At 39.8% G+C, this 25,281-nt stretch overlaps 2 protein-coding genes across 4 annotated transcripts in view; one reads left to right on the top strand and one right to left on the bottom strand.

The window, feature by feature from the left end:
• Positions 1–33: 33 nt before the first annotated feature.
• Positions 34–15,556, bottom strand: LOC138049097 (F-box/LRR-repeat protein 20-like). 3 transcript variants are annotated; one of them, XM_068895225.1, is made up of 4 exons: positions 15,412–15,556; positions 5,225–5,774; positions 2,999–3,167; positions 34–2,184 (listed from the first exon to the last, which is right to left on the bottom strand). In XM_068895225.1, the coding sequence occupies exons 2-4, from the start codon at positions 5,363–5,365 to the stop codon at positions 1,568–1,570; spliced, it is 927 nt and encodes a 308-aa protein (XP_068751326.1). In that variant the 5' UTR covers positions 5,366–5,774; positions 15,412–15,556; the 3' UTR covers positions 34–1,567. The 3 variants fall into 3 exon arrangements, with proteins under 3 accessions (XP_068751326.1, XP_068751325.1, XP_068751327.1); XM_068895224.1 differs by lacking the exon at positions 15,412–15,556 and adding an exon at positions 8,428–8,569; XM_068895226.1 differs by lacking the exon at positions 15,412–15,556 and adding an exon at positions 8,428–8,569 and having other exon boundaries at positions 3,008–3,167.
• Positions 15,557–21,071: 5,515 nt separating this feature from the next.
• Positions 21,072–25,281, top strand: part of LOC138050145 (uncharacterized) — a 9,932-nt gene continuing 5,722 nt past the window's right edge. Inside the window, exons 1-2 of the mRNA XM_068896607.1 lie at positions 21,072–21,942; positions 22,780–25,281. The exon at positions 22,780–25,281 is cut by the window's right edge and continues 5,722 nt beyond it. Of these exons, the coding sequence (XP_068752708.1) occupies positions 21,072–21,942; positions 22,780–25,281 (3,373 nt within the window). The remainder of the gene's footprint in view (positions 21,943–22,779) is intronic.

Genomic DNA, 25,281 nt, shown 5'->3' with positions numbered 1-25,281 from the left:
GGACAAAAGAGAAATGGTCTTTTTCATCAACAAAATTGTTGAAAGGCGAACTCCATCCCGCAGCCATTTTTATTCGGTTAGGTTTCAATGAATTGTTAGGGTTAGCTTCATGTTTCATTTATACACTTTAAAATTGCGATGTTTGAGGTGGTTATCTCGAGAGTCTAGTGGTTAAGCGTTTGCTTTTCAGCCATTAAACCAAATTCGATATCCTTTACCCAACTTTTTCATAAATTTCTTGCCAACGACAAACTTGAGGTGGCTCAACCGATTTCAACCATTTGGAGGGAATGTCTTATTCGGAAGGAATTCTACAACGTTTCATACAGCAATGTTATGGTACCATATGAAATACCAACAATTGCGTAACAGGATACACATATTAATGTGACGTAATAAATTACCACAGTAGCAAAAGAACCATCGAAAAACGCCCTATATTTTGTGGTTTAAAAAAAAATTATCCGGAGCGGATTTAGAGCCACCTTACAATTTTCCAATTGTGAAGGTGGTTCTGAATCCGCTCCAGAGAGTTTTTTTTAAAACTTTGCAGAGAGTTTCATCTTAGACTGCTTATCACTTTTCAGAAATAAAAAATGAGTCACCGGGTTCACTTTTGAGATATACGTGTTAAAAGACAAAATATAGAGTGCTTTTGAATGGCTCTTTTGTTACCATGGTAACCTATTCCGTCACATTAATGAGTGCATCTTGTTGAGCATTTATTAATGTTTCATACGGTATCATAACATTGCCGTTCAGTGAAACCGTTGGGTGGATTCAATCCTTCCAAATAGTACTGTTTGTTGAAAGTGTTAAAACTGGTTTGAGCCTCCTTAAAAGTGAAAAATGTTTTTAAGTGTCGTCCAAATAGTAACGACCGTTTACCAAACCGAAATTTGCCTCGGCGTGATATGCGGGTTGAGTTTGTTGGTTGTCTACTCTGCTTTGAGAGGTTTTTCTTCAGATACACCAGTTTTCCCCTCTCCTTGAAAAACAATGTCCAATCTGCTTGATTGATTTGAGTTAAAATGACTTGATATCTATGTTATTATTATTATAATTATTATTGTTGTTATTATTAATTAATTGATTAATTGGTTGTCTCTCGATAAACGAGGAAGACTTTACGTTGCGCTCCAAAACAAAGTACATGTACTAAACTGCAAAAAAAAAAAATTGAAAATAAAATAATGTCAGCGGTGTGAACGCATGTGACTGCGTAGTCCAAATGCGGAGGCACAGAGTCGATTGCAGATTTCGCATGGAATCCCTTCTGTTGGTGGGGCCGATGACGCAGCTCTGTGTCGACGCTCACGGGCTGCTGCAAGGCGTTGTCGGCGGTCTTTTTCAAAGTTGTTGGCAGCACTTCTTATTGTTACTCGCCAGCCCGATCTGTCCGCTGCAGATGTTTCCAGTTCCTTGGGATGAACACCTGCCCATTTGAGGTTGGTTTTCAAATTGTCCTTATTATTATTATTATTATTATTAATCGCAGATTAAATGCTAGTAAATTCAAACTCAGCTCAGCCCGTTTTCTCTACTTGTAGTACCGTTAAGCAACGATTCACATATCAATCAAGAGTTGATTTCTTGTTCTAAGTCGAGTAGATTTCACGACCTCTCGAGTTATGTTTTCACAGTTTTTTAGGATAAGCTTTCTCAATCTTGGCCACTGTTTTTCGTCGTGTTTGATGTACAACTCCACGAGGAGAGCATCAGAGATTCGCGTGCACCCACTGAGATCAAGCGTTCTTAGAACAGGAAACAAGAGAGCCACATTTCTGAACTGAGCATCCGTTACACTCAATCCCGCCAAACCCAAGTAACGCAAGGTCTTGCCAACAAACTTAGAAAGTTCACCAAGTTCTTCGCCTCTTATCCTCGTGCAGCCATTCAAATCCACCCACTCCAACTTTGTCAAAATGTGGACAACTTGTGAAAGGAGGTTTTCAGGGATCCTTGTGCCGGTCAAATTTAGCTTCGTCAAAGCTGGTAGTCTGGGAAGGATTGGGGAGAACGAGGAGAAATGACAGCGAGTTACATTTAAGCTGCTTAGGGTCTCGTTCTGCGCGGAGCCGGGAAATATCCAAGAGAGTAAGGTCTCTGCCACGCCCAGCGGACAGTCAGTTACATCTAGCGATGTCAAACTGGGCCAACCAAAAGACGTCTTTTCTTGATTATCTAAGGTTAAAGAAAAATCTGAGTATAGGTCATTATGCCCATGATTTCATCTTGACACTCGAAATGATCGTGAGTTCTGGGCACAAGATTCATTTACAGTTATACGTTTACACCGCTGCTACCCTTGGAACGATCCATCGTCGTTCTCAGTCTCCGCGGTTTTTTTTTTTTTTACTAAAAAAGGCTCTAGAAGCGAGGATGGTGAAGATGGTGAAAGAGGAGTTGAGTTCTGAGCAACGTATTTGATCTTTTCTCAGATGTGCCTGCGCAGAGTGGAAAACTGATCGTCCTGATCATGGTGAAAACGTGCTGTAAACGTGCGCACGGGATAGATAGTATTACTGTAGTTTCAAGCAAGTTTCTCGGAAAGTAACCTAAACTCGGAATGGAGAGCTTAAGACAAGGCATCCGTTTGAGCGATGGACGATGTCCAGAAGTGGAGCTTTTTCCGCATCCTTGAAAAGTGTTTTGGTTCAAATTTCCATCTATAATTTGGGGGTGGGGTGGAATTGGAATGTAAATGGTCTGTGTTTATCTAACTAATTTGTAGTGTTTTTATTTTGACTTTTGTATTATAAAAACTAACCAAAGTACTAATAAAATACCAAAAAAAAATCTATAATGCCGGACGATTTTACCTCCAAGTTACTGAATAGAAACGCCTTAGGAGTGAAGAGGTTAACGACAAGTACGTCTCCCTCCTACAGTTTGAGTCGTACTTACAAATTTTACTCTGTCTAATGCCAGGCAATTTTACTCGGCGATGAGAAAACCGTTACGGGCAAATGGGTTATTTTTATAAATAATTGTTTACCGTGAATACCTCTTCTGGCAATGGAAATGGAGGACAGAGTTAGTGCTTGAATATTTGGATTTGATATCAGGGCCTTAAAATGGGCCTCCACAAGAGCCACACGTATAAGTGAAATACTTGTTAGTTTGGCAGCAAAGCAATTAAGACCTCTCAGCAGATCCATCCCCAACTATAAATATAAATTACAAACATATCTTTTAGTCTGGTATTGCCTCTGTGAAGTAAAGTCAAATTTATACCTTAACCTCAGGTATTCAGGTATCAAAGGATCCTCGGCCTTCCCAATAGGTTTCTGCATAATGTCGAATTAATTTAATTTAATCGTGAGATGTTAGAATGGGTTGAGGACAAAACATGGAGTACCACTCCATGGTCCAGTACCCCCATGAGTATCAGTAAAAATAGTTAAGGGGTAAAACTCCCAAGCAAAGGCTGCCCAATTCATGAAGCAAAATTTCAATCATTATGAAACCTACCTCTCTTCTTCCACGTCCGATGTTTAACAAAGCACATACTATACCTACATTGTACATTTCTGGGTAGTGGCCAGCTGATTATCTTTTTTTCAAAATGATGGCCAGCTGCTACAAGACCTGCACCAGCGGAACTCATTTAAGGTACTAATCATACAAAGTTAAAGGACACTCAACTTCCCAAATAAGTCGGCAAGAGGAAGTAGACTCTGCCAGCCAGGCCTCGACATTCTTTGATTTACCACTCATCCAAAGAAATGGATGAGTCAGTCCAGTTTCGACTGGTCAAACCTGTTTGTTTATTAATTTTTATTTTTCCCATGATCAATCGCCATGCCTCAGCAATATTTTTTGAAATTTACAAAGGGGGGTTATTTTTAACTCTAAATTTCCATGAGAATTTCCTCCATATCTAGTCTGCCAGAAGCCTAAAATTCTTTCAGCAAAAAAAGAAATGGCAATTTAAAAGTATGAACTACCTTGAGTTTCCACGGAAATGGTTCCTTGGTTGTCATGTGTTTACCAGAGTTGTTCGAAAATATCCAGACTGTTTTGAATTCGTTTCGTGGTTTGTGGTTACTAGTCACATGTGACTGACACCAAATACATTTGAATTTTTAACGCGTGCGCAATACGAAATGTCGAGGCGGCTGGCAGAGTCTTCTTCCTCTTCCCGACCTATCTAGGAAGATCAAATGAGACTCTGCTTGCAGGATAAGAGCCCCCATCTGGAAACAACTGCTGTTGTCCAACCTCAACTCAAAGCTCTGAATAGCGTCTTATTCCTTTCTTTCGATATTGTGGTCACCGGGGTTAGCTACATCAAGGATTTGGCATGTCCCAGCAGCCTTTAATATCCCCAACAGCAACATCCGGTCTCCGATGTTCTATCACTCTTAGACTATCAGTTTGGATATTAAAATCCCATACACATGTACAGTATCTTGACCTTCCACTCCATGATTGTACCACAATCTGTCAACTTCAATACCTTATTATGTACACTACAAAATATCACATTTCTGATTGGTCCATGACGAAATGCCTAAATGGATTATAGAGTGCCATGCGGAGTTGCTATGGAAACAAAGTGATGGAGTGATTTTATTGAGTATATAAATAATAAAAAGTCCTACATGTATGAACTTGCTCATGCATTCATGATTTATAGTCACTTGTGATGTTTTGAAAATCCTCAAATTGCACTTATAATAGCCCTTTAGTTTTTCTCATTTACATTACAATGTAATCTAACATGGATGCGAGACAATTTCGGGTCAAAACTACAAAATAGCCCGAAATTGCCTCACATACATGCAGATGCTAGATTGTATTGTAATGTAAATGACAAAAACTAATCATGAAAAGGGCTATTGCTCATAAATCATATGAAATGCACTCGCATTCATATGATTTCCTGTACATATTTTCATGTAGATACATTAGTGGAGATAATTAAGAGCATAATAGTAATTATTATTATTATTTAGTGTCTCAGTTTGCAGTCCTTTTGTTCACAAGTTGCAAAACAAAAGTTTTTCGGTCCCTGGGGACCCAAGTTCACCATGTGAAAAAGGCCCATGTGAACACTCCTACGTTTGGCAGAAACCCTAAAAGAAATGATGGCTTTGGCTTTTTTAGTGCTGTTGTGTAAATTTCTCGGCCTTGTTCTCATAGATGTTGTCACCACTTACATGTACACTACACTCCTTACTTAACGATTTGAATTTGCTACTTAAAGTTTTCTTCATACCTTTAGTTCGAAAGTCCTTTCACCTAAAGAAAAAGATGAGCGTCGAGAAGGTCTCACTCCATCCAAATTGTATCCAATTATTATCTCCTCTAGCCCAAGCAGTTGTTGCAGGACACCAGCAAATTGTTCATATGAGGTCATCCAATGGATGTCTCCCAAATCAATCTTTTTTAGCTTCCAATTACCAGCAACTGCAGCCTTCCTTAGGATTGGAAAAATGGACGGGCCGGTGAAAGCAAATGATATCCCTTCCAACTGGGATCCCAATGACTGCAGTATAACCTCTATAACATCATTCTCCTTGCCACATTTACTATTTTGAATGACCAATTCTGTTATTCCTCTCGATTTAATTCCTTGCAGGATCCAAGGGTCAATCTGTTTACTTTTTCCCTCAGTCTTTGACAAACACACGATCACCGTGATTTCCCTCCAGAAATAAGGTGCACTGAACAATCAACGGAAATATCGATTGACCCTGAGCATGTTTCCAAGGTCTTTTGGAGCAAGAAACTGAGTAATGTGGGAGATGATGACATCTGGTAATGACCTAAAAGTGTACAAAAGGAATTTAAGTGAAGCTATGATCCTCGCAGTTACATGTAAGAATGCAATTTGAGCAATTGAGTTCACAATAATTATTAATCAAGAAAAATTCAGGACTTCAACAGGTTCAGGGTTTGAGCCCGTGACTTTGCGATGTCAGTGCGGTGCTCTAACCAACACCCGCATTGCAAGGTCAGGGGTTCAAATCACCCTTAAAGTCCTGAAGTTTTCAGGCTTAATTCTCTCCACGCAATTGCAAACATTGTGTTCATATATGCGTAGATCATACAATGTAGCTTCACTTGATTTCATATCCGCAGTTAAATATATGATTCCTTTCGGTATCATTTCATTGTTAAAAGAAATTTAGTTAGCAACAATCTTGGACAAAACTTGTTGGGAAAATGTGATACTCTAATTTGTCTGTTTGATTAAGATTTAAATTCTTCCTACTTTCCCCCCTCCCCCCATTCCAATGTTGGTTGAAAAAACGACCAAAGGCTTGCACAGTATTTTGCATCACATTATCAACATTGGTATCGGGGGGAGGGGGGAAGGACCAATATATTTTGACAGTGCATGGGTGCCAAATGATGCTTAAGATAGACTTTTTCCCAAGAGTGCACAATACCTTTGTAAATGTTCATGTCCAAGATTGTATAATTCATGTTTTCATGAACATAATCAAATTCAAAGAGTCTCAAAGAGTCTCAATGACCATGGACAGTTTGATATGTAGATCTCGTGAGAGTCTCTATACTGGTGTAGTTTGAATATTACTGGACTGCTGCATGTAGGTTTTTGGGTTTTTTCAGTGTGTTGCATGTTATTCGTTGTCAACCGTTGAAATGACTACATTTTCTTCTGTTAATCGTGCCAACTGCCTTAAATCATCATTTAGGGTTCATTCCTTTTGCGTTAAAAAATTTCCTTATTGTGTGCTAAGAAGACAACATAATATTATGTCATTTTTTCTGGCTCTATAACACCAATAAAAACCATGCTGGTCACTTGCTACTTACTGATTAGCACTGTCCGCCATTGTTAAGTGCCAAAAAAATGGCTTTCATTGCATATATGATCCCATAATTGGAAACGACAATAGCTCAAATTAAGCAGCATATCATGCCGTAAAATTTGGTACAAAGGATTCTTTGGGGCAATGAATCTGCCATAACTTTTTTTCACTTTTGTATTTTTACAATCTTAGACAAAACTCGTAGGGAAAATATGACGCTCTAATTGTCTGTGTGATAGATTAAATTCTTCCTACTTTCCCCCCTCTCCCCATTCCAATGTTGGTTGAAGCAACGACCAAAGGCTTGCACAGTATTATTAAAATTTTTGCATCACATTAATTATCACGTTGGTATGGGGGAGAGGGGGGAAGGACCCAATGGCATATATTTTGACAGTGGGTGCCAAATGATGCTTAAGATAGACTTTAACCAAGAGTTTTGTCTTTAGAAGATTGCAGCTAACATAGCATAGATTGGCACCACACAGTCCTAAATATTCTTATTGTCAATTTGCTGTACAATGTAAGGTGCCCTCATGAGTTTCAACACTTTCAAGAAACTGTGACTGTCTTACCATTGTCAACCTGAAGCTGACAAACCCTTTTCAAATTAACTTTGTACTCAACTTTTGAGTGGTACTAGTCAGTTATATGCCACATTTACCACGAGGTAAATCTGTTCAGAGCTGGAGCCAACATCAATACAATTTAGCCTCTGGATTAAGATTCAAGTCTACAAAGTATTGCTCTCCTCGCCTGTGTTTTTCTTCTTTACAATCAAGTACATTTAGTCATCTGGAGAAATCCTTGACTATTGCTATGTCTTAGCCTCGTTTGCATACACAAAAACAAAGATGGCAGATTTCAATTTAAATTTGCTTATTTTTGAAGCATTATTGTTGGTTATTTAAACACATTTAGTCCAAATGAGTGGTCACGTATGACAATACAGGTAAAGAACTTTTGATTCAGGGAAAATTCTTCTAGACCGTACTTTCCCTTTAAGAGATAAAAGCTTCAGTAAAACGTCTGCAATGCGGGTCAACGATAACTAATGTATCCCTAAAGTTGGGGTTGTCCTAAAAGCCGGAATCTGGAATCCGGAATCACAGGTCATTGTTTTACCAATACAGAGAGTGAAAACTATAAAACATTCATAAAAGCTAACATTAGGCCTAATTAGGCCTAAACAAACGTTTTTAGGCCTAAGGTTAGCCTTTATCAATGTTTTATAGTTTTTACTCTCTGTATTGGTAAAACAATGACCTGTGATTCCGGATTCCGGCTTTTAGGACAACCCCTAATGTTGTACCCTGATGGTCAATTGGGGGATGAACAATTTGCGAGGCAGACGTGCAAGGCATCTGAGAACACTTTCTAATAGCGTGGATAAACAGTATCTAAGTCTAAACACCCATTTCAAAACGGTTAGCAGTCTACGAGGAGAGGGACAGTGGTTTTCTGGTCAAGATATTAAGACAGTTGGAGGCTTCTAATTACGTCCTACAGAGCATCAAGAGGATTTAAAGTAGTGGTAAAATAGTGGCAGTGAACTCTTCATTCAAGTCACGATCGCTGACTAGCCTGAATTTCAGCCGCCTCCTCCGCTCGCTGCCCCGGGGCTCGCTGAACGACTTACCTTAGTGGAAAACAATTGCTCCTTGTAGGAAAGTTGAGATTCATAATAAACCACTTCTGTAAATGACAGAAACAAGGAATACGAGATTTACAGATTCTTTTATGAAGAAATTGCACAGGCGTTCCCAACGCAATGAAGTGCCCTGGAACGAATATTCAGAACAATCTGTGTATAAATACATGAAGCAGCTAGTGTGGCGGGTCCTGGAAATGATGTTAGGCAGGTTTTGTTGGGACAGAAGAACATACTGTAAATTGTTGAGAATTAATTGGCATTGCTTGCAATTAATTGGATATATATGTGACTAGAAAATGCCCGTAGCGATTCTCATTGCAGAATAGCTAGGTTTTATATTTAGCAGTTATTGAATGAGGCTGAGTAGGATATGAAGAATTCTGCAGGTCGACGAGGGTGTTATCCACAGTGTATCCACCAAGGCCGAAGGCCGAGGTGGATGTTGTCTTCTCAACAACAATTTTTACCACAATTGCTTGTAAAATCGCAATCTGATTGGCTAATTTGCCGTTGGCAATAACAGTTTTTACCGAGTTTTTACCACAATTGCTTGTAATCTCGCAATCTGATTGGCTAATTTGCCTTTGTCCATAACATTTTGACCACTGTGATGACGAATATCGTTGTCGATAAGAGTACAGAAAACGCTGAACCACTTTCGATTTGTTAACTAAACAAGGCAGTACGCGTCATCCTCGCGTCAACTTGTCACGCAATGTAATAGCCAATCAGGAACGCCCATTTTGGGAAATAAACCAGTCATATTGCGAGAAAGTTATAGACAACGTTAAAGAATTAAATCTTTTACTGGAAATAGTGTATTGAAACATAGAACGTTTCGGCCATAAACCATGGCCTTCATCAGCTAATGGTGGAGGTCACGTGACCTGTACAGATCACGTGACAGACGGGTAGGAAGGCGCCTTAGCACCCGGTCCCATGTGTTGGACAAACTGAAACGGAGCCCCCCTTTGCGGTTGAGGGAAGGCTGCTCAATATGGCTTTTATGCTTTTATGCCTCGTCGGACCCAGTCCTCTTCTCGATAGAGTATCACCACGTCCGTTACGTCCGTGTTGTTGAAAGAGTGACGATTGATACTCGATCGAGAAGAGGACTGGGTCCGACGAGGCATAAAGGAGGCCATATGGGAAAGGGTGAAGCAGCCTTCTCTCAACTGCAAACTGAAAGGGGCGCTCCGTTTCAGTTTGTCCAACACATTTGACATCTGAAAAAATGGCCGCAATGCGTTTCGAGCAGGTGCAAAGATTCATTTTAGCGGAAAAAATATTTTGGGGTTATATGGGCACTTTAAGGAGACCCTGGGAACGAGATTGACGTGTTGGGGATCAGAAGCCAAAACTGCCGTAATTAACGAAGTTAACAAAGTTCCGAGTAAAATCTTTAAACTTTTCGTGGTCTCGTCAAATTTGAATAGTCAATAGAGATTTTTTATACTGAATTGAATGATGCTATTGCCGTCATGAATACGCCGTTATTCTACAATCTCTCTCACAAACACATCTTATAAGGACACCCAACGAAAATTATTTCCATAATGCATAATAATAGGCAAAAAAACTTACAAGAAAACACTAATAAGTTTTTTTTTAAGTTTTTTAATTTTGCTGGGAAAAAAAGGTTTTCCGCTCTCCCAACTAGATAGCAGATGATAAACTCCCAGTCAGCCGACTTTGTGTCACTGTTTCCCAGCCAGCAAAAAACCTCGTGAATCTAAATCGCTCGCCAAACCTGTCAATACATTTTTCTCAGCATGTGATAAGTTGAACCAGCGGTAAGCTTCTGGTGAACGAGTTCTCCTCCAGTCTCCCCCAGTTTCTGTTCTCAGCCAGCCAGCACGGATTGAAATGCTACAAATATTTAAAGTTTTCCAGCGAAAGAGTACGAACATTAATTACTTGCCAGCCAACTGAATTTCGACTGCGGAACAGATATTTTGGGGAACACCTCCGTTTTTGGGTGCCCCTGATCCTATTTAGTAATACTAGGTTAGACCATTCACAGTAAAGTGTGACAATATTAATTAACAGAACGAGACAAACTTTGTTGATACTACTTGCCTTTCAGTTCCAACTCATTGCTTTTCTCTCGACACGTCACCAAAACGTTCGTGACCCTAGTGAATACCTCCACAAGCGAATAATCTTATATTCGACATAGCAATCGAAGCAGAAAATAAAAACAATTAACTTAACGATCGTTTCTTTGACGCAACACCTAACCGCATCCGTTCTGCCATACCGTATAACAGAACGGATCACATGCCATGTGCAACAACGCTGCCCTTGATACTATTGTGAGGCCAACACAGATTTCCAGAAATCCACGCATCTGAAATGAACACGATTAGAATGGCTGCCTCTTAACCTCGGCAGCAAATATTTGGGGTAATTTAAATCCACCTTTCATCGCTGAACCTGCAGACTCTATGGTTCAAATATTTCAATCAACGATTGTATTATTTTCACTCGATGTATCAATGTGGCGGAACGGGTTAATGACTCACACCAAGATCCAATGGTCATGGGTTCCTGCTCACACCCGGAGTTGTGAATGGTTTTGTCATTTTTTGTTCCCCACGGGACCATATACTACTGCAAACATGATTGCCGACAGTACTAAAGCCGACGTTTTGGTTGAATGTTGAACGTCAGGGTCCTCATGAGAGGCGCAGTAATTTGATACCAAACAACCAACGTAACCATGTTTTGTCAAGTCATTTCAGTGTTTTAGGATGGCGGGGAAAAGGGAGAAGACCATTTCTCTTCACCCCCTGTGTTGGGGGGGAGGGGGGGGGGGGTGGGGGCGTGAGTATGAACCCTCCCTGTAGAGCATATTCATCGCTGGTAGGAACCCAAGTGCCCCAAATATTAAAGATGTGATGTGGTCACGGTGGTTGAATTTCAGATGGAAATTAAATTAAAATATGAAAAATGAGATTGCTAGAATCAAATTGAAGGTTTACGAAAAAACAAGCTTTCATTCAATAAACTTGTCCTTTGCTCTATCAGTTTTAAATTTGCTTTGATGTAGGTAGTTCTTCCTTCATAGATAATGACTAACATGTTTTGGTGGAAGCAGGCAACCTAATCTATGTGACTCATCTGACGTAAGTTCTTAACAATATTTCTGCTCCTGGCCTGAGACGCGTTCTAGAATCGAGGGACGTCATTAAAGGTGTAGAAAAGAAAAGAACTTGTTCAACTTAATCAGCAATTTTAAGCTTAGCCATCAAAAACCATAACCCTCGACGTCCACATGACGTTACGTAGCCACGACTGCCGAATATTTGGTTCTAACCTAAACCAGAGTTACTCGACTCTGATAAAACCAAGAGAAAATATGAAATGTGAGAATTGAGTGGACTGTAATCTCGATCTCTGCCAGTATTTAGTGGTTAGACGCAGCACTGTGCTGTGCGTGCTTGTACATGTAAATAAACGGAAGTTTTCTCAAACACCAAAAGTCAATGTCTAAGGGTGCGTTCCTTTGGGATGATCCGAAAAAGGATCACTGATCCAAGATCGATCACTTGGATCACACAGTTGTTGCGCACAGTGTGTTGCACACAGTGTTGCGAACAGTGTGGATCACACAGTTGTTGCGCACAGTTGTGCGCTGTGGTAGCAAGTCAGCAAGGACACCGGTGTCCCGAACTCTCTGGATAAACTTAGTGCATGCTGCGGCGCACCGATCCGACAGAGTACGAAGTCCACAGTGCACAAGTGCGTCCCTGTTGGGAAGCCCAGGAAAGATTATCTCTAAGGCTTTTTTTCTGCACAACCTCAGTTAGGAGGCTAAGATATTCCGGCAAGTTTGCCCAATTAAACTGGGGACCTCCAAAACTGAACGGATCAGGCTGGAGTACACCAGAACTAAATCCCCTTCCATCACACCTGACTTCTTCAAACAACGCAGTGCGTAAAGGCGTTTGCGCGCTCTCTGAACAATGTACTCGCAGGGCGTGCTCCAGCATAAATTATCAGTAACATACACACCAAGCAACTTATACGTGTGGACGAGCTTGATTTCGGATCCAGAAAGCTGCAAAGGAGGAGGATGGTGCGGCTTGTAGTGTAAGAAATCAATAAACATCTCCTTATACTTCACTGGGTTGAGGCGCATGGCATGCTCACTAGCATATGTGCAAATATCTCTTGCAATGAACGGCAGAACCAAGTGATCTTGGATCCCGCACCCCAAGGCGATCGATGGGTCGTTCAAGCGTCACGGAAACGTGACGTCATGACTGGTGATCCAATGAAGATACGAGTATGAGGTCTCTTCTTTTTTGAGAATAGAGTGACAGTGCGATCATTTGTGTGTCAATGGCCATCTTCAGTATGCAAATGTCCTAATGCAGGAGTGAAAGTCATAAACAGCATTCCTTTCACTTTCATCTGCAGTTTATACTGATTGTGCGTTATTCATCGATTTTCCTACACTTGAGGTCATTCTTTGAGGTGCGTACCGTCTTCCTCATGCATCTTTTCAATATGAAAATCACAGCTAAGCGTTTTATTGAGAAGACGAGATCGCTTCCGACATCATGACGTATTAACGCCGACCACCTTCTTGTAGATATTTGCTTACACTTATACATGTATATTATGTTAACGGTAATTTTGCAGTAACATTAATGATGTAATCTGATTATGTGCAGTTGGGGTGCTTAGCCATGTTCTGTTTGATTTGAAACATTTCTCCCGCTGCCCTTCGTTGCAAAGCGCATTTGAGCTTGTCCATAGGGAAAATATCATGGTAGATTAAAATGATACACGATTCTTTAATTTTCCCATTTCATCACATTTAAACCAACCGTATTACAAACTATGGCAACCCAACTTCGAGTTGAGTCTACTTTTCTTAAAGACAAAAACGCCCTAAAAGACGGCGTCAAGTTATTTTTTGTACTCAACCAAATGCATTGTTTAATTTGAATTATTTGGTAATCTTTAGTAACAATGAATCATGCTTACTCTGCCATAGGCCGAACATTACGTCGACTCCAAACAGTGCTGTAGTTCTAATGTTGATGTTAATGCACCGATTGATTGAAGAACTGTCGTGATCAGACAATTAAGCAAAATATTGAAGGGATTCGTCCGCACTACTAGAAGGTGAGTAGTTTATTCTGGTCATTTGCTTTCTCTAGGTCTTGTATCTAAGACTGCACCAAATGGCATCATGTATTTTTTTTCCAGTCAGCTGATCGTTTTGAATTATTTCTGGCTGCGTATCTCAACTGGGTTGTTGGTGGGCAATCTCGTCCCAAAAGTCCACTTTTCTTTAGCAGCTGCACTGCATGCGGCCACTGTCGTATGCACAATTAATAAACACTCAACGCACAAACAGTGATTCAATTTCCTCAAGAAAGCAAAGCAAAACAGCCAAAATATCACTACAGCATCTACAATGAAGATAAACCTGAAATTCAATGCATGGTGTAATCGAAGTGACATCTATTTTAGTGGCTCATTTATAGCCAGCCTCTTAAATGTCAGAAACCACGAAATTATCGTTGTGTATTTGAATATTTTGAAGAAAACTTGCCTTTAGATGACAAATAAACGGTTTATTTGTTTCAAGAATTATCAAATACCCTGCCACATCTAAGACATGTCCTAGAAAAAAACTAGATACGAGGCTACGAAGTCGCATTTATTTGATAAGTATAGTTGGTATTATTGAATAAGAAGTGTAATTCTGAGTGGATACGTGGATACGTGGTTACGTGGAGTGGGCAAGTCCCTCTCTTTCTTGAGAGATGGTAAGTACATTTCTGAGAGGATACACGGATACACAGTGAAAAAAGACCCACTATTGCTTTAGAGGGTACGTACATGTATAGTTCTTGTTTGTGGCGGACAGCAAATTGATGGGAATCTGTCACATTGAATCTGTAAATTTGTTTAGGAGCTATTCGTGGTAAGAAGGCAACCACAGCGGGAAATCCCGAGTAAATTAGCTGCATGATTTTGTTAAAGAACATTCGAACAAGTTTGTATTTTCTTCACACGATCTCAGTGGAAAAAGTGTAGTTAACGGAACCGTAAAATGAAAGCTAGAACGAGGCAATGTTGTAGACGCTACGTTTCAAGAAATATGGGTTATTGACCAAGCGTGATGTCAAGATGGCTGGATATTGGCCAAGTTCTTTTTTGGGTGTTTATGGACCGAGACGAAGTCGAGGTCCATACACACGCAAAAAAAAAAAAGAACGATTCCGCTATCCAGCCATCTTGACCAAACAAGCTTGGTCAATAAAGGATTTATCATATGGGATAAAACACCAAAAAATTATCTTCTCAAGCGAGAAATACCGAGCGGGCATGCAGTATAGCTCCATCTTACCCACTTGGGTAGCCAATCACAGCACGGGATTTGGTTCATCTTGCCCGCTCATGGAGCTAGTCAAATAATAACGCGGTATAATGCGCAGTAATTTGTCATTCAGTTTTATTCTGGTATATATTCTTCACACGATCTCAAAAACAAGTGTAATTAACTGAACCGTAAAATGAAAGCTAAAATTTTACCAGAGTGCTTAGGCCTAATCACTGAAACGAGCCCTCAGGCTTAGTCAGGAATTGAGTGCTATTTTGAGAAAAGTGTAGTTAACTGAATTGTAAAATGACTCGATCGTCGCGCTTTAAGAACGAGAAATACATATCCACAATTGCAAGGAGATTGATCGTGCTTTAAGATACATCATTGTTTTTCACTCGATCATCGTGCTTTAAGAACAAGAGATATATACACATCAATCACCTTCGCTCTTTTTGTTTGGCGGTTTAGAAAGAAGAGCTATTGGGAACCAAGAAAACGAGTGTGTATCCCCGTATCCACACAATTTAGGTTATAGCCTCGAGGCGGCAGGGTATTCTGCATTTAAGCCTAAATCGCAAGCGGTCAGTATTAAAACACGGCTGCATTTTTTCTCTGCTTACCGTCTTCCGACTTCAAAGTCGTCTCTTGGAAATAGATGCACTCTCTTTCAGTTTTGAAATGGCATGTTAATCTTGATAATGTGTTTGGTGTATCGCAGCGAAGAACATATTTCTGTGTGAGCCCTTGAAGTACCGCCGACAGTGTTTTCCGGTCACACTTGGCATGATATTTCAACCTCGTAGCCAAGGTTCCGTGACCGGTATGGACCTAGTATGTACATGTAAGGCATGGAACATGTGAAACTCAAATTTGTAAAAGGCAGAGCTTACAAACTTAACGGAATGCTGTCAAATAACAATAAGCTTTTCGTTCACTCGATAAAATGGTTGATACTTTAATAAAATTGAAACAAATATAACAAAAAAATTGTTGCTCACTTAACAATATGTATAGGTGATCACACGATTCCAGGTGCAATTTGGTCGTCTTAGAAAAAATTTACGAGTGCTTACTTATCCAAATTGCCCCAGAAAAATCATGTGATTACGCACGCGTATCACACAATCAGGGAAAAATTGCATATTTGCGCCATCTAGGGCGCGCGCTTGATTTAATTGGTTCTGGCCAAACTCTATTGTTTATTAGCCAATCATAATCCAGAATTCCGCTGTGTAATTTGCAGTGGTATTACACTTTTTGCACTGACACTGTTACACTTAAAGTACACTGCTCTCAACCAAATGAGAATCCAGTAATGATTTCATGTATGTAATTAGAACAAGTTAAAAACTTTTGAAAATGGTTACAGCCCTAAAATCTGCAATAAATGCACTTTTACAAGTTTGTAACTTGTTTATACTGTTAAGTGAGAAACTATTTTATTATATTTGTTTCAATTTTGTTATAGTCATTTTATTACGTTTGTTAAGCAACCTAGTTCCCAGGGTCTCTCTTCTCTGCCACCACAATGGAGGCAGAGAAGAGAGACCCTGGGAACGAGGTTGGTTTTCGAGCAGTCTATTGTGTTTGTTAGCTCTGCCTATCAAAAAAATTGTTTGTCTTTTGTTATGTCCGCGTATCTCTGTTCGTCATTAATGATTTGTAAGCAAGGTTTAGAGTTTGTTCGCCTCTCATTAAGTTCGGGTGCCATTAATTAACTTAGAGTTCATTTTATCAAGTTTGCGTTTGTGTGCAACTTGTTAAGTTTGTAGGGTCTCTCTTCTTCCCTTCCTTTTGGTTGGTGAGATCGACTTTCAAGTTCTGACGGCTGGATACCCTAAGAAGAAACTTTACGTGTCAACAGACAACACTTTTTTATGGAATCTGCATGCTATAAATTTACAGAGGCTGTGTTTATTCAAAGTGCACGTGACTTAAGTGAAATTCGGGATACTCACTCATCGTTAAACGTTAACAGCATAGCATTGGCTTTGATCAGATGGAGATTCTCACCTCTCAGTATTCATCTAACACAAGAGAAAATAAAACCTGAAGACGTCGCGTCAACCCCTTCACTTAACAATGTACCCTTTTTTGTTTGGATCAGTTATTTAAAATACGGAATAAATTCTTTTACCATTACTCGCGGCTTTGTTTAAAATTTTCTGCGACTAAATAAAAAGAAATTAAAGGATTAAATTGATGATTACATAACTCCCCTGTTTCGTTATTTCTTAGTGTCCCCAAGGAAAACAAAAAACTGAAATGGCCGTGTTCCTGTCCCAAACTAAACCTGTAAGTGAAGGAATTAACTCTTTACCAGCGACTGTGGGTTTGTTTAATAATAACATAACGATAATAATAATAATAATAATAGTAATAATAATAATAATAATAATAATAATAATAATAGCAAAGAGGGCTAAAGCAGGAGAAGTACAACTACTCATTTAGAGGAAATAAGAATTTATATAAGAACTATAGAGTAACTCAAATCAACATTGTACTTGACTTCCTAGGAGGATATCACGTAAATCTAGAGAAAGACCTTACTGATCTAACTAAAAAAATAAATTGACTTCGTAATCAAAAAATGTCAAGAATGGATTGTGTCAAACAACAACGAAATTGTTAAAGAATTCGACGGATATAAATAAGAATTGAGAAAACCTACTGCAGTATGTCCAATATGAAGGTAAACAGAAAAGCCCGGGTTATGCCCGCATTGCTGTAAATAACTCTACAAAGGAACAAATTAGTTGAGATACCATAAGAACTACCCATCACACACCATCGCTGGACTCGTTGAGCTATACGAGCAGCTCTTACCAACGCGAGTATAAAGGAGTCAGAAGACCCACACAAGCGTGGAAGGTAAGGTGAGGTGCAGATTATGTAGCAAGGCCCCAGAGACTGAGTGTGGCTCATATCTTGTCAGGATGTAGTGCGCTGGTCCAGGGCAAGTATCTCTCTAGGCACTACGCAGGTACTGTTTTACGAGCTGTTGCACGATGAGGGACTTATAGACGGGTGTGTACCACCCTGGTACACACCCGACAAGCACAAGCCTGTGTATGAGTCAGAGAACGTTAAAGCTTATTGGGATGTCCCTATATACGCCGATCAACAAGAGGTTACATTCAATCTGAGCGCGGATGCACGTATTGTAAATCATAAGTGCAAGAGAGTTGTGACTTTGAAATGAGGTGCCCGTGGGTTAACAATAGGAAAAGAAAGGATGAAGAGAAGATTGTTAAGTACGGACCCTTTCGATGGGAACTGAGGCAGCAGTTATTTTTTATTTTTTTACTCCACGGCTCACAGGTTACGGTTTGCGCCCTGTGTAGCTTGATTAGACTGTAGCATACAGTTGAATCCTCTGCTATATAATAATAATAATAATAATAATAATAATAATAATAATAATAATAACAATAACAACAATAATAATAATAATAATAATAATAATAAGCACTCTTAAAAAAACTGATTACAATTCAATTTTTATGGTACGTTTTGCGATTTGATTTCTTGGTAAAAAGATAGTATTACCTATCAATTATATACATAAAAAGAAATTATAAAATTGAGCTTTCTGCGACCTCAATATCCATTATTCATTTCCCTGCGAAACACCTTAATTAAAAATCTCCAAGCGACATATAGTATATAATTTCACTTAACATATCACTTCTGGAAAATAAAAAGAGTCACGAATAAAAAAGGAAAATATATAAAATTGAGCTTTCTGCGACCTCAATGTACATATCTATGTTATTAATGCCATTTGTGATTCTTTTCAAAGTTCTTGAGCTACGTAAACATACAAGTGATGATCTGAGCAGGGAGCAGCAAGTACTTTGGGTTTAAAAGTAGCACAACACTTTCGACTTTCACTTTTCGCTTTCTCTCCTTCCCTCTCTTTTCGCTTTCTTTGCCTCATTGTTTTTTTCAACTTGCTGGGCATTTGGTAAGCTTTATTTTGGTGGGAAGAGTTTCTGAGAAACCTTTCATCATCTTAGAATTAGGTGCTCAGAAAGGTAGGTGGGTAATGGAGCAAGCTTTTCATGGAGATTTTCACGTGAGTGTTACATGGTTTTTTTGGCCGTTTCTCCAGTTTCCTCGACTGAATTGTGCTCATTCTGGTATAGTTTGAAAGATCTCTTCTCCCTGCACATGTTAGTGGACAAAGCTGTTCCTGACCGTTAAAAGTGATGACGTCACAAGGGGTAGATGGGACCGTGGATAAAGCTGGACGTATTTTGCCCGATAGTAATCAAAGGGCTAATCGGACCTAATTAATTACGAAAGGAGCAGCGTTTTTTATCGAAGGTGATGCTCTTGATTTCTGATTTATTAATTACTCAGCGGTTGTAAGTGTTTCTTGCAGCATATTCCAGTGTTTGCTGGCAGAGTAGCGAAACGAGTGCAAGCCATGTTTGGTCGATTTTACTCTAGGGATGCTAAGAGAGCGTATGCCACGCAGTTTATAAGAGAAGATCAATAGCTCGTTAATTTATCAAGGGGCTAGACCGTGAAAAGATCGATGGATTAGAATTAGCATGTCGTGTATTCCACGATTGTGTAGACTAGGCCGATTAATATTTTCTAAACGTTTATCATAGCAATCATGATAGTTATTAACACTGGATAAAACGTAAGCATCTCTCGTTAATCTTCTCAAGTTTGTCGTAAGGATGCCAAATAATTGAAGAGTAATTGAGGCAAGAGAAAAGGAAAGCACTTAGCACAGGTAGGAGTTGTTTATGGCGCTTCAGCACTTGCAGTTGGTTATCAGCTCAGATACATATTCATCGAAATTGAGGTCACTGTCAATAGTCACTCCTAGTAGCTTCATGGAATGACAGATGTTAATACTTTTACCATTTGAGGTAAGACAGAATGTTGCAAGGACACTAGAGCAACATTTGTTGACATTAAGACACATGCCGTTAAAAAAGATCGACTTGCATTTCCGTTGCATCTCAATTAAAGGTAAAAAAAGGTAACTCACTTTATGTAGCGTCGTAAGTTCCTTCAGCTGCGAGGCCGGTATCAATGGAACCTGACAGTGCTCCCTTTACCCCCTCCCTCTATCAGTGCTGCGTTTTACGGTATCTAAAGCTATAGCTTCGAATTGATTTTCACGCATCAGAGGAAAGTCGAAACAGACGTTGAAGTCACCAAGGATTGAACTGGGAACCTCTTGCTCCGAAAGCCACGCACTAATCAACTGAGCAACGCCTACTCCTCAGAATGAAAGGAAATACACAAAATATCATTCATAAATTTGCTAAAAAGTAAGGGTCCGAGTACTGATCCTTAAAGAACACCTTGTCCAATCTGAAAAAGTGTTCCCAACTTTAACCTTCTGAAACCTATCAGCAAGATAGCTCTCCATCAGTAGAATGCTACCCTCGGATATACCATAAAAATGTAAATGTAAATGCTTTGTGTATACAGTAGTACACTTGGCTATCAAGGTAGTTCACAGGCACCGGCACTTTCAATAAACCCCCAAATGACAGGAGGGAACCAGTTAGCTATTTACAAAGCGAGGTAGGGTTGATACCGGGACAACCGTAAACAAATCCAAACCAGAGGTGAAAACGGGATTTGAACTAGGGGCAAGGTAAACGCAAGCAAACCCAACTCAGGTTCTCTGTCCACTCGGCTAACTCTTAAATAAGCTATAGTTTTTGTGTCTATAAACAATTGACTGTTTCACTGATTTCTGATTTAATTGAAAAAGGATTGACAGTAATGTCGAAAGGCTAATTGGATCTTTGTAATCTGCATTCATATTTCTCCAAACCAGAGTAGCGTCAAGATATGCCCTTAATTTACGGATTGACCATGAGATCTTTTTAAGTATGTCGACACTATACCAGATATCTCTTGCGCCGAAAGAAAAAAGCATATCGGATAGGGCTTTTCTTTACAAACAAAACGTTTTCGGCCCGGTTTCTGCGACGGATGAACTATACCCCGCTTCAGCTGAAAACGAATCGTCATCATGAACAGATAGGTTTCTGTGTTGTAAGCGAGGCAAAAGTCGGCGACACAGAGATAGTAATGGAACTCATTCCTTCTGTACCTTTGAAAAAAATCTGTTTCAGACATCAAAGCTCTTTCTTCTCAAGCGAAAAAAATTAATGAGGAAATAGTATTTTCAGTCTTTCCCCGTAAGAGAAGAATGAAATGAAATCCGCTTATTGTATTTATTCATTTATCTTTTATTTAGATCCTTGTGGGAATGCTTTATTAGCACCAATTCGTGATGTCCTTGCACCCCTATCGTGACGAGGAGTTAAATCATTTCAAGTGTTTGTCCCTGGTTTTAAATGAATTCCCAAAGGCTTTACGTCAGACTTTTAAGACGATGTGGGACAGCACTATTGGGCATCGCCCTGGTTTTCAGCTTTGGGATGACTCCACTGCTGTGAGAAAACTCTTTGTATCTACAGAGGGAGGTACAACTAAAGTTCCTACCCACCAGTCGTATAATGAATGGGATTGCACCGCCTTATTCCAAGCTACCATCTTTGCAAAGTCTTTCAGTATTCATTCCAAAACCCTCGCTGATTTCTATGTAAAGCCCTGTGCTGTTCCTTATGGAAGTTTCCATGGATCTGTGTTGAGTCCAGTAGGAGATAATGACGAAACCTTTGCACTGGCTATTGATCAGCTTCGGCGCTTAAGGAATGCAGTTTGTCACTCTTCTCGCTTAGAGATGGACAAAGCAACATTTCACCGTAACATTCAATACGCTAAAGAAGCGTTCAAAGCTCTGGGAATTTCAACTGCATTGATTGATGCAATTGGAAGTTTGACTGCATCTGACTTTCCAACAACAAAAGTACGTTTGTTGGAACAGCATGTAAGGGAAGAGAATCAAGCATACATAACATGTTTAGAGAGTAGAAATGCAGATTTCGAAGAGATAAGGGATTTCTTAACAGGCATAAAACAGAACGTGGAGATCCTCGCTGCTAACAAAGACGAGGTCACTAGGTTGGAACAAATGATAGACGACTGGAAAACAGAGCAAAGGGAATGCAATCTGGCAGGCGAAAAGGTTTCTACAAGGGTAGCGGAGGACATGATTTCAGCTGTGGAAAACTTGAGGATGCAACTGGAACGGAATAAAGGTAAAAATAGGACTTAACTGTTTTTAAGCCTCTTTTTACAACAGCAGGAGATAGCAATAGGCGTGACATGCAAAACACACTGTCAATGAAAAGATGATAACAAGACAGGCAGATCTTCCAGGTAGCAAAGAAGCCATATCTCGTTTGGTTTAAAGTAAAAGTAAAGTAAAGTAAAGTAACCATATTTAACGTCGATAACTCGTAACAGTAATTCAATTGACAAACCTGAGGTCGACGGTACGCTCATTTTACTCCCCCCTCTCCATCAGTGCTCCGTTTTACGGGTATAAAGCTACTTAGCTACACGGAAAGGAAACTGAGAAGTCGAAACAAGGATGCGAGATCCGAGAATCGAACTCAGGACCTCTTGCACCAAGGCCGTGCACTAACCGACTGTGCCATCCTTGTTAGTCACATAAAATAAACGAAACTCTTAGTTATTAAATTTGTCCCGCAGCTAAGCTAATGAGAGCCATAGGTTTATTTCTGAGATGGCGTCACAAACTAATTTTCTTTCCTTATTATAACTAGATAATTTATGAAGTGAAGAGAAATTTGTTCAGTGACGTAATCTCAGGAACGTGACCAACATTCCATAGGGTCTGTATTTGGTTTAAACGACTACAAAGCATTGAAAAAGAAACGGGAAATATGTCTACTGTGGGTGACAATTTATCCTGATTACGAGTAACACTTCAGATTATATGCACGAAGTTGAGATACTGTTTGTTTTTAATTCTTGATATCTTCTCTTTAGTTTATAAAGTCTCAATGAGACAAAGGATATCCAAAAAAATAGGCAATTTCTACTATGTGTTTTACTTTTACATTACAAAGACATCAAGCCAACAGTCCCAAGATCTTGTCTTCCTTCAATGGTTCCAAACTTTACTGGCCGAAAGAGTGAATGCCAAGAGATCGTGGACATCGTGAGTTCCGACCACACTCGGATCGTGACGATCTGGGGCTCACCTGGATTCGGAAAGACATCGGTTGGAATAGCGGTGGGCCACCAACTACAATCTCAAGGCTTTCCTGTTTATTTCCTTTCATTACGAGGACTTCAGACAAAGGCAGATCTAACATCGAAGCTTTTCAGCCTTGTAAGGCAACCGACTACTTCGATTCAGAGATCAATCCCTCAGCTTCTGTCCTTTGAAGATGATCTAATTGAGACCCTCGGCAACATTTCAGATTCCCTCGTATTTATTCTTGATAATGTAGATGATCTACTAGAGAGTGGCATTCCAAAAGTAAAAGAAGACGTCCTGCAACTATTTGAGGAAATTCTTGCGCGAAATGAGAAGATAACTCTGGTGGTGACCACACGAGAATCATTTGAGTTTATGAACTTGAATTTCCAAGGTCACAGATCAATAAGAATAAGGCCACTGGATGACACCTCATCTCATACTCTAGTTCATGAATTAGTGCCAAATGCTAGTCCCGATGACTGCGCAAGAATTGCTCAAATATGTGGGTGTGTGCCTCTTGCAATGAGGTTAATGTGCTCTTTAGTTTGTGAAGATGATGTTCATCCAAGCCAGTGTTTGATTGAGGTCATTGAGTCCGCAACAGAAAGTATCGTCGACATCTTGGACAATCCAGATTATCCGTCTAATCAAAGGTTGCAGTTCCTATATGAATCGTCCTTCCTCAGACTTTCCCCAGCAGAAAAAGAAGCATTTGTGTCTTTGTCTGTTCTTCCGGGATGTTTTACCATGGATCTCGCCACAACGGTAATGAATATTACGGCGGAGATTGAGGCTAAGAAAATGTTGCAAAGACTCCGAAGAAAATCCCTTCTCGATTCAAACTCCCAGCCTGGAACATTCACAATGCACAAGCTCCTTCAATCATTTGCTAGAGAAGCGGGAGAACAGCGACTGCAAGAAATAGTGGCAAATGCAAAGTGCCGCTTCCATGCGCATTACATTTCTCGTTTCGAGAAATTGAATGATGAGTTTCTAAATGGTTATTCCACGGATGCATTCATCGCATTCTATGAGGAAAAGCAGCATTTTATGGAAAGCCTAGAAGACGGTTGCACAGATTCCAGGATAGCCGAGAATGTTGTTAAAGTTTTGATAAAAGCAGAGTTGTTTCTAGATTCGTTGTTTTGGTGTTATAGTGAAGCACACAATTTTAATAATATCTACGATTTGGCATTAAAGGCAGCCAATGCTCTGGGAAGTGCACATTACCAGAGATGTTTACTAACTTCTAAAGCGTTTAGTGAAATTACTTGGGGAGCAAAAGGAAGTGCAATACAACTTCTCAAGATGGCACATGAAATCCAGTCGAAATCTCATCCAGTTTCTGATGATGAAAGGAGTAAATACTTGTGTTATTTTGGCATCTGTAAGCTTGTTATCGGCGAGGTTGAGAGCGGGATACAGTGCCTGCAAGAGGCTCTTCTTTTAATGCGTGGAACTGAAGAGCACAGAATTTTAAGGCTCATTGTTTGCCAAGTCATTGCTGTCTATTATCACTTCTTAAACGACCCATCTACCTCAAATTACTACTATAACAAAGCTTGCAAGGAATGCAGTTCCATCGCAGACGAGCAACTGATTGTTATTCCACCTCAAGGATGCAAAGGAAAAGAACCAAACAACAGCAAAAAGCTACAAATAAACACTTGTAACTTGGGTAATTGGCCAATGCAATTCCTTGTTATATTTCACGTCAGGGAAGCAGCAAAGAATTTCTTCGACACTGACACCATGCAATTTGTAATCAACCCTGCCCTTCAAATATTAAATGATCTCAAAATTAATTCAAAAACACCTTTTCATTTGTTTCATTTCTGCCGTAATGTTGTCGCACTTCTGAGATCAACATTCACCGAAGAAGGTATTGTTGGATCAGGTTTCGAAGAATTCGTCGCGCGTCACCAAGCAACACTCGGGCAATTTAAATATAACTCTTCAGCCCCAAAAGAGAACGAAGATTCAACCAGTTGTTCTCAACAATGCAATCAGCCTCTCGCAGCGTTCTACCTACAACTCGGTGATTTGCACCACAGCAAGAAGAACTACTCAAAAGCCCTTAATTTCAAAAAGTTTGCACTTGATATCCAAATAAGAAGAAATAGACAAGATACAAACGAATTCTTAGCCCATAGCTACCATTCACTGGGGGTGACACAGCATTCATTAGGTGATTTTACCTCTGCTCTGCAGTCTGACCAACGGGCATTAGATGTGCGGATAAAGCTGTTCGGAGAAGATCATGCAAGCACAGCTAATAGTTACCATGTACTCGGGGTGACACAGCATTCATTAGGTGATTTTACCTCTGCTCTGCAGTCAAACCGACGGGCATTAGATGTGCGGA

This window comes from Montipora capricornis, chromosome 5 (assembly GCF_036669925.1).
Source record: "Montipora capricornis isolate CH-2021 chromosome 5, ASM3666992v2, whole genome shotgun sequence".
In the NCBI taxonomy this organism is placed as follows: domain Eukaryota; kingdom Metazoa; phylum Cnidaria; class Anthozoa; order Scleractinia; family Acroporidae; genus Montipora; species Montipora capricornis.
Note: the sequence above shows the minus strand (reverse complement) of the source record. Positions and strands in the feature narration are given on the sequence as shown.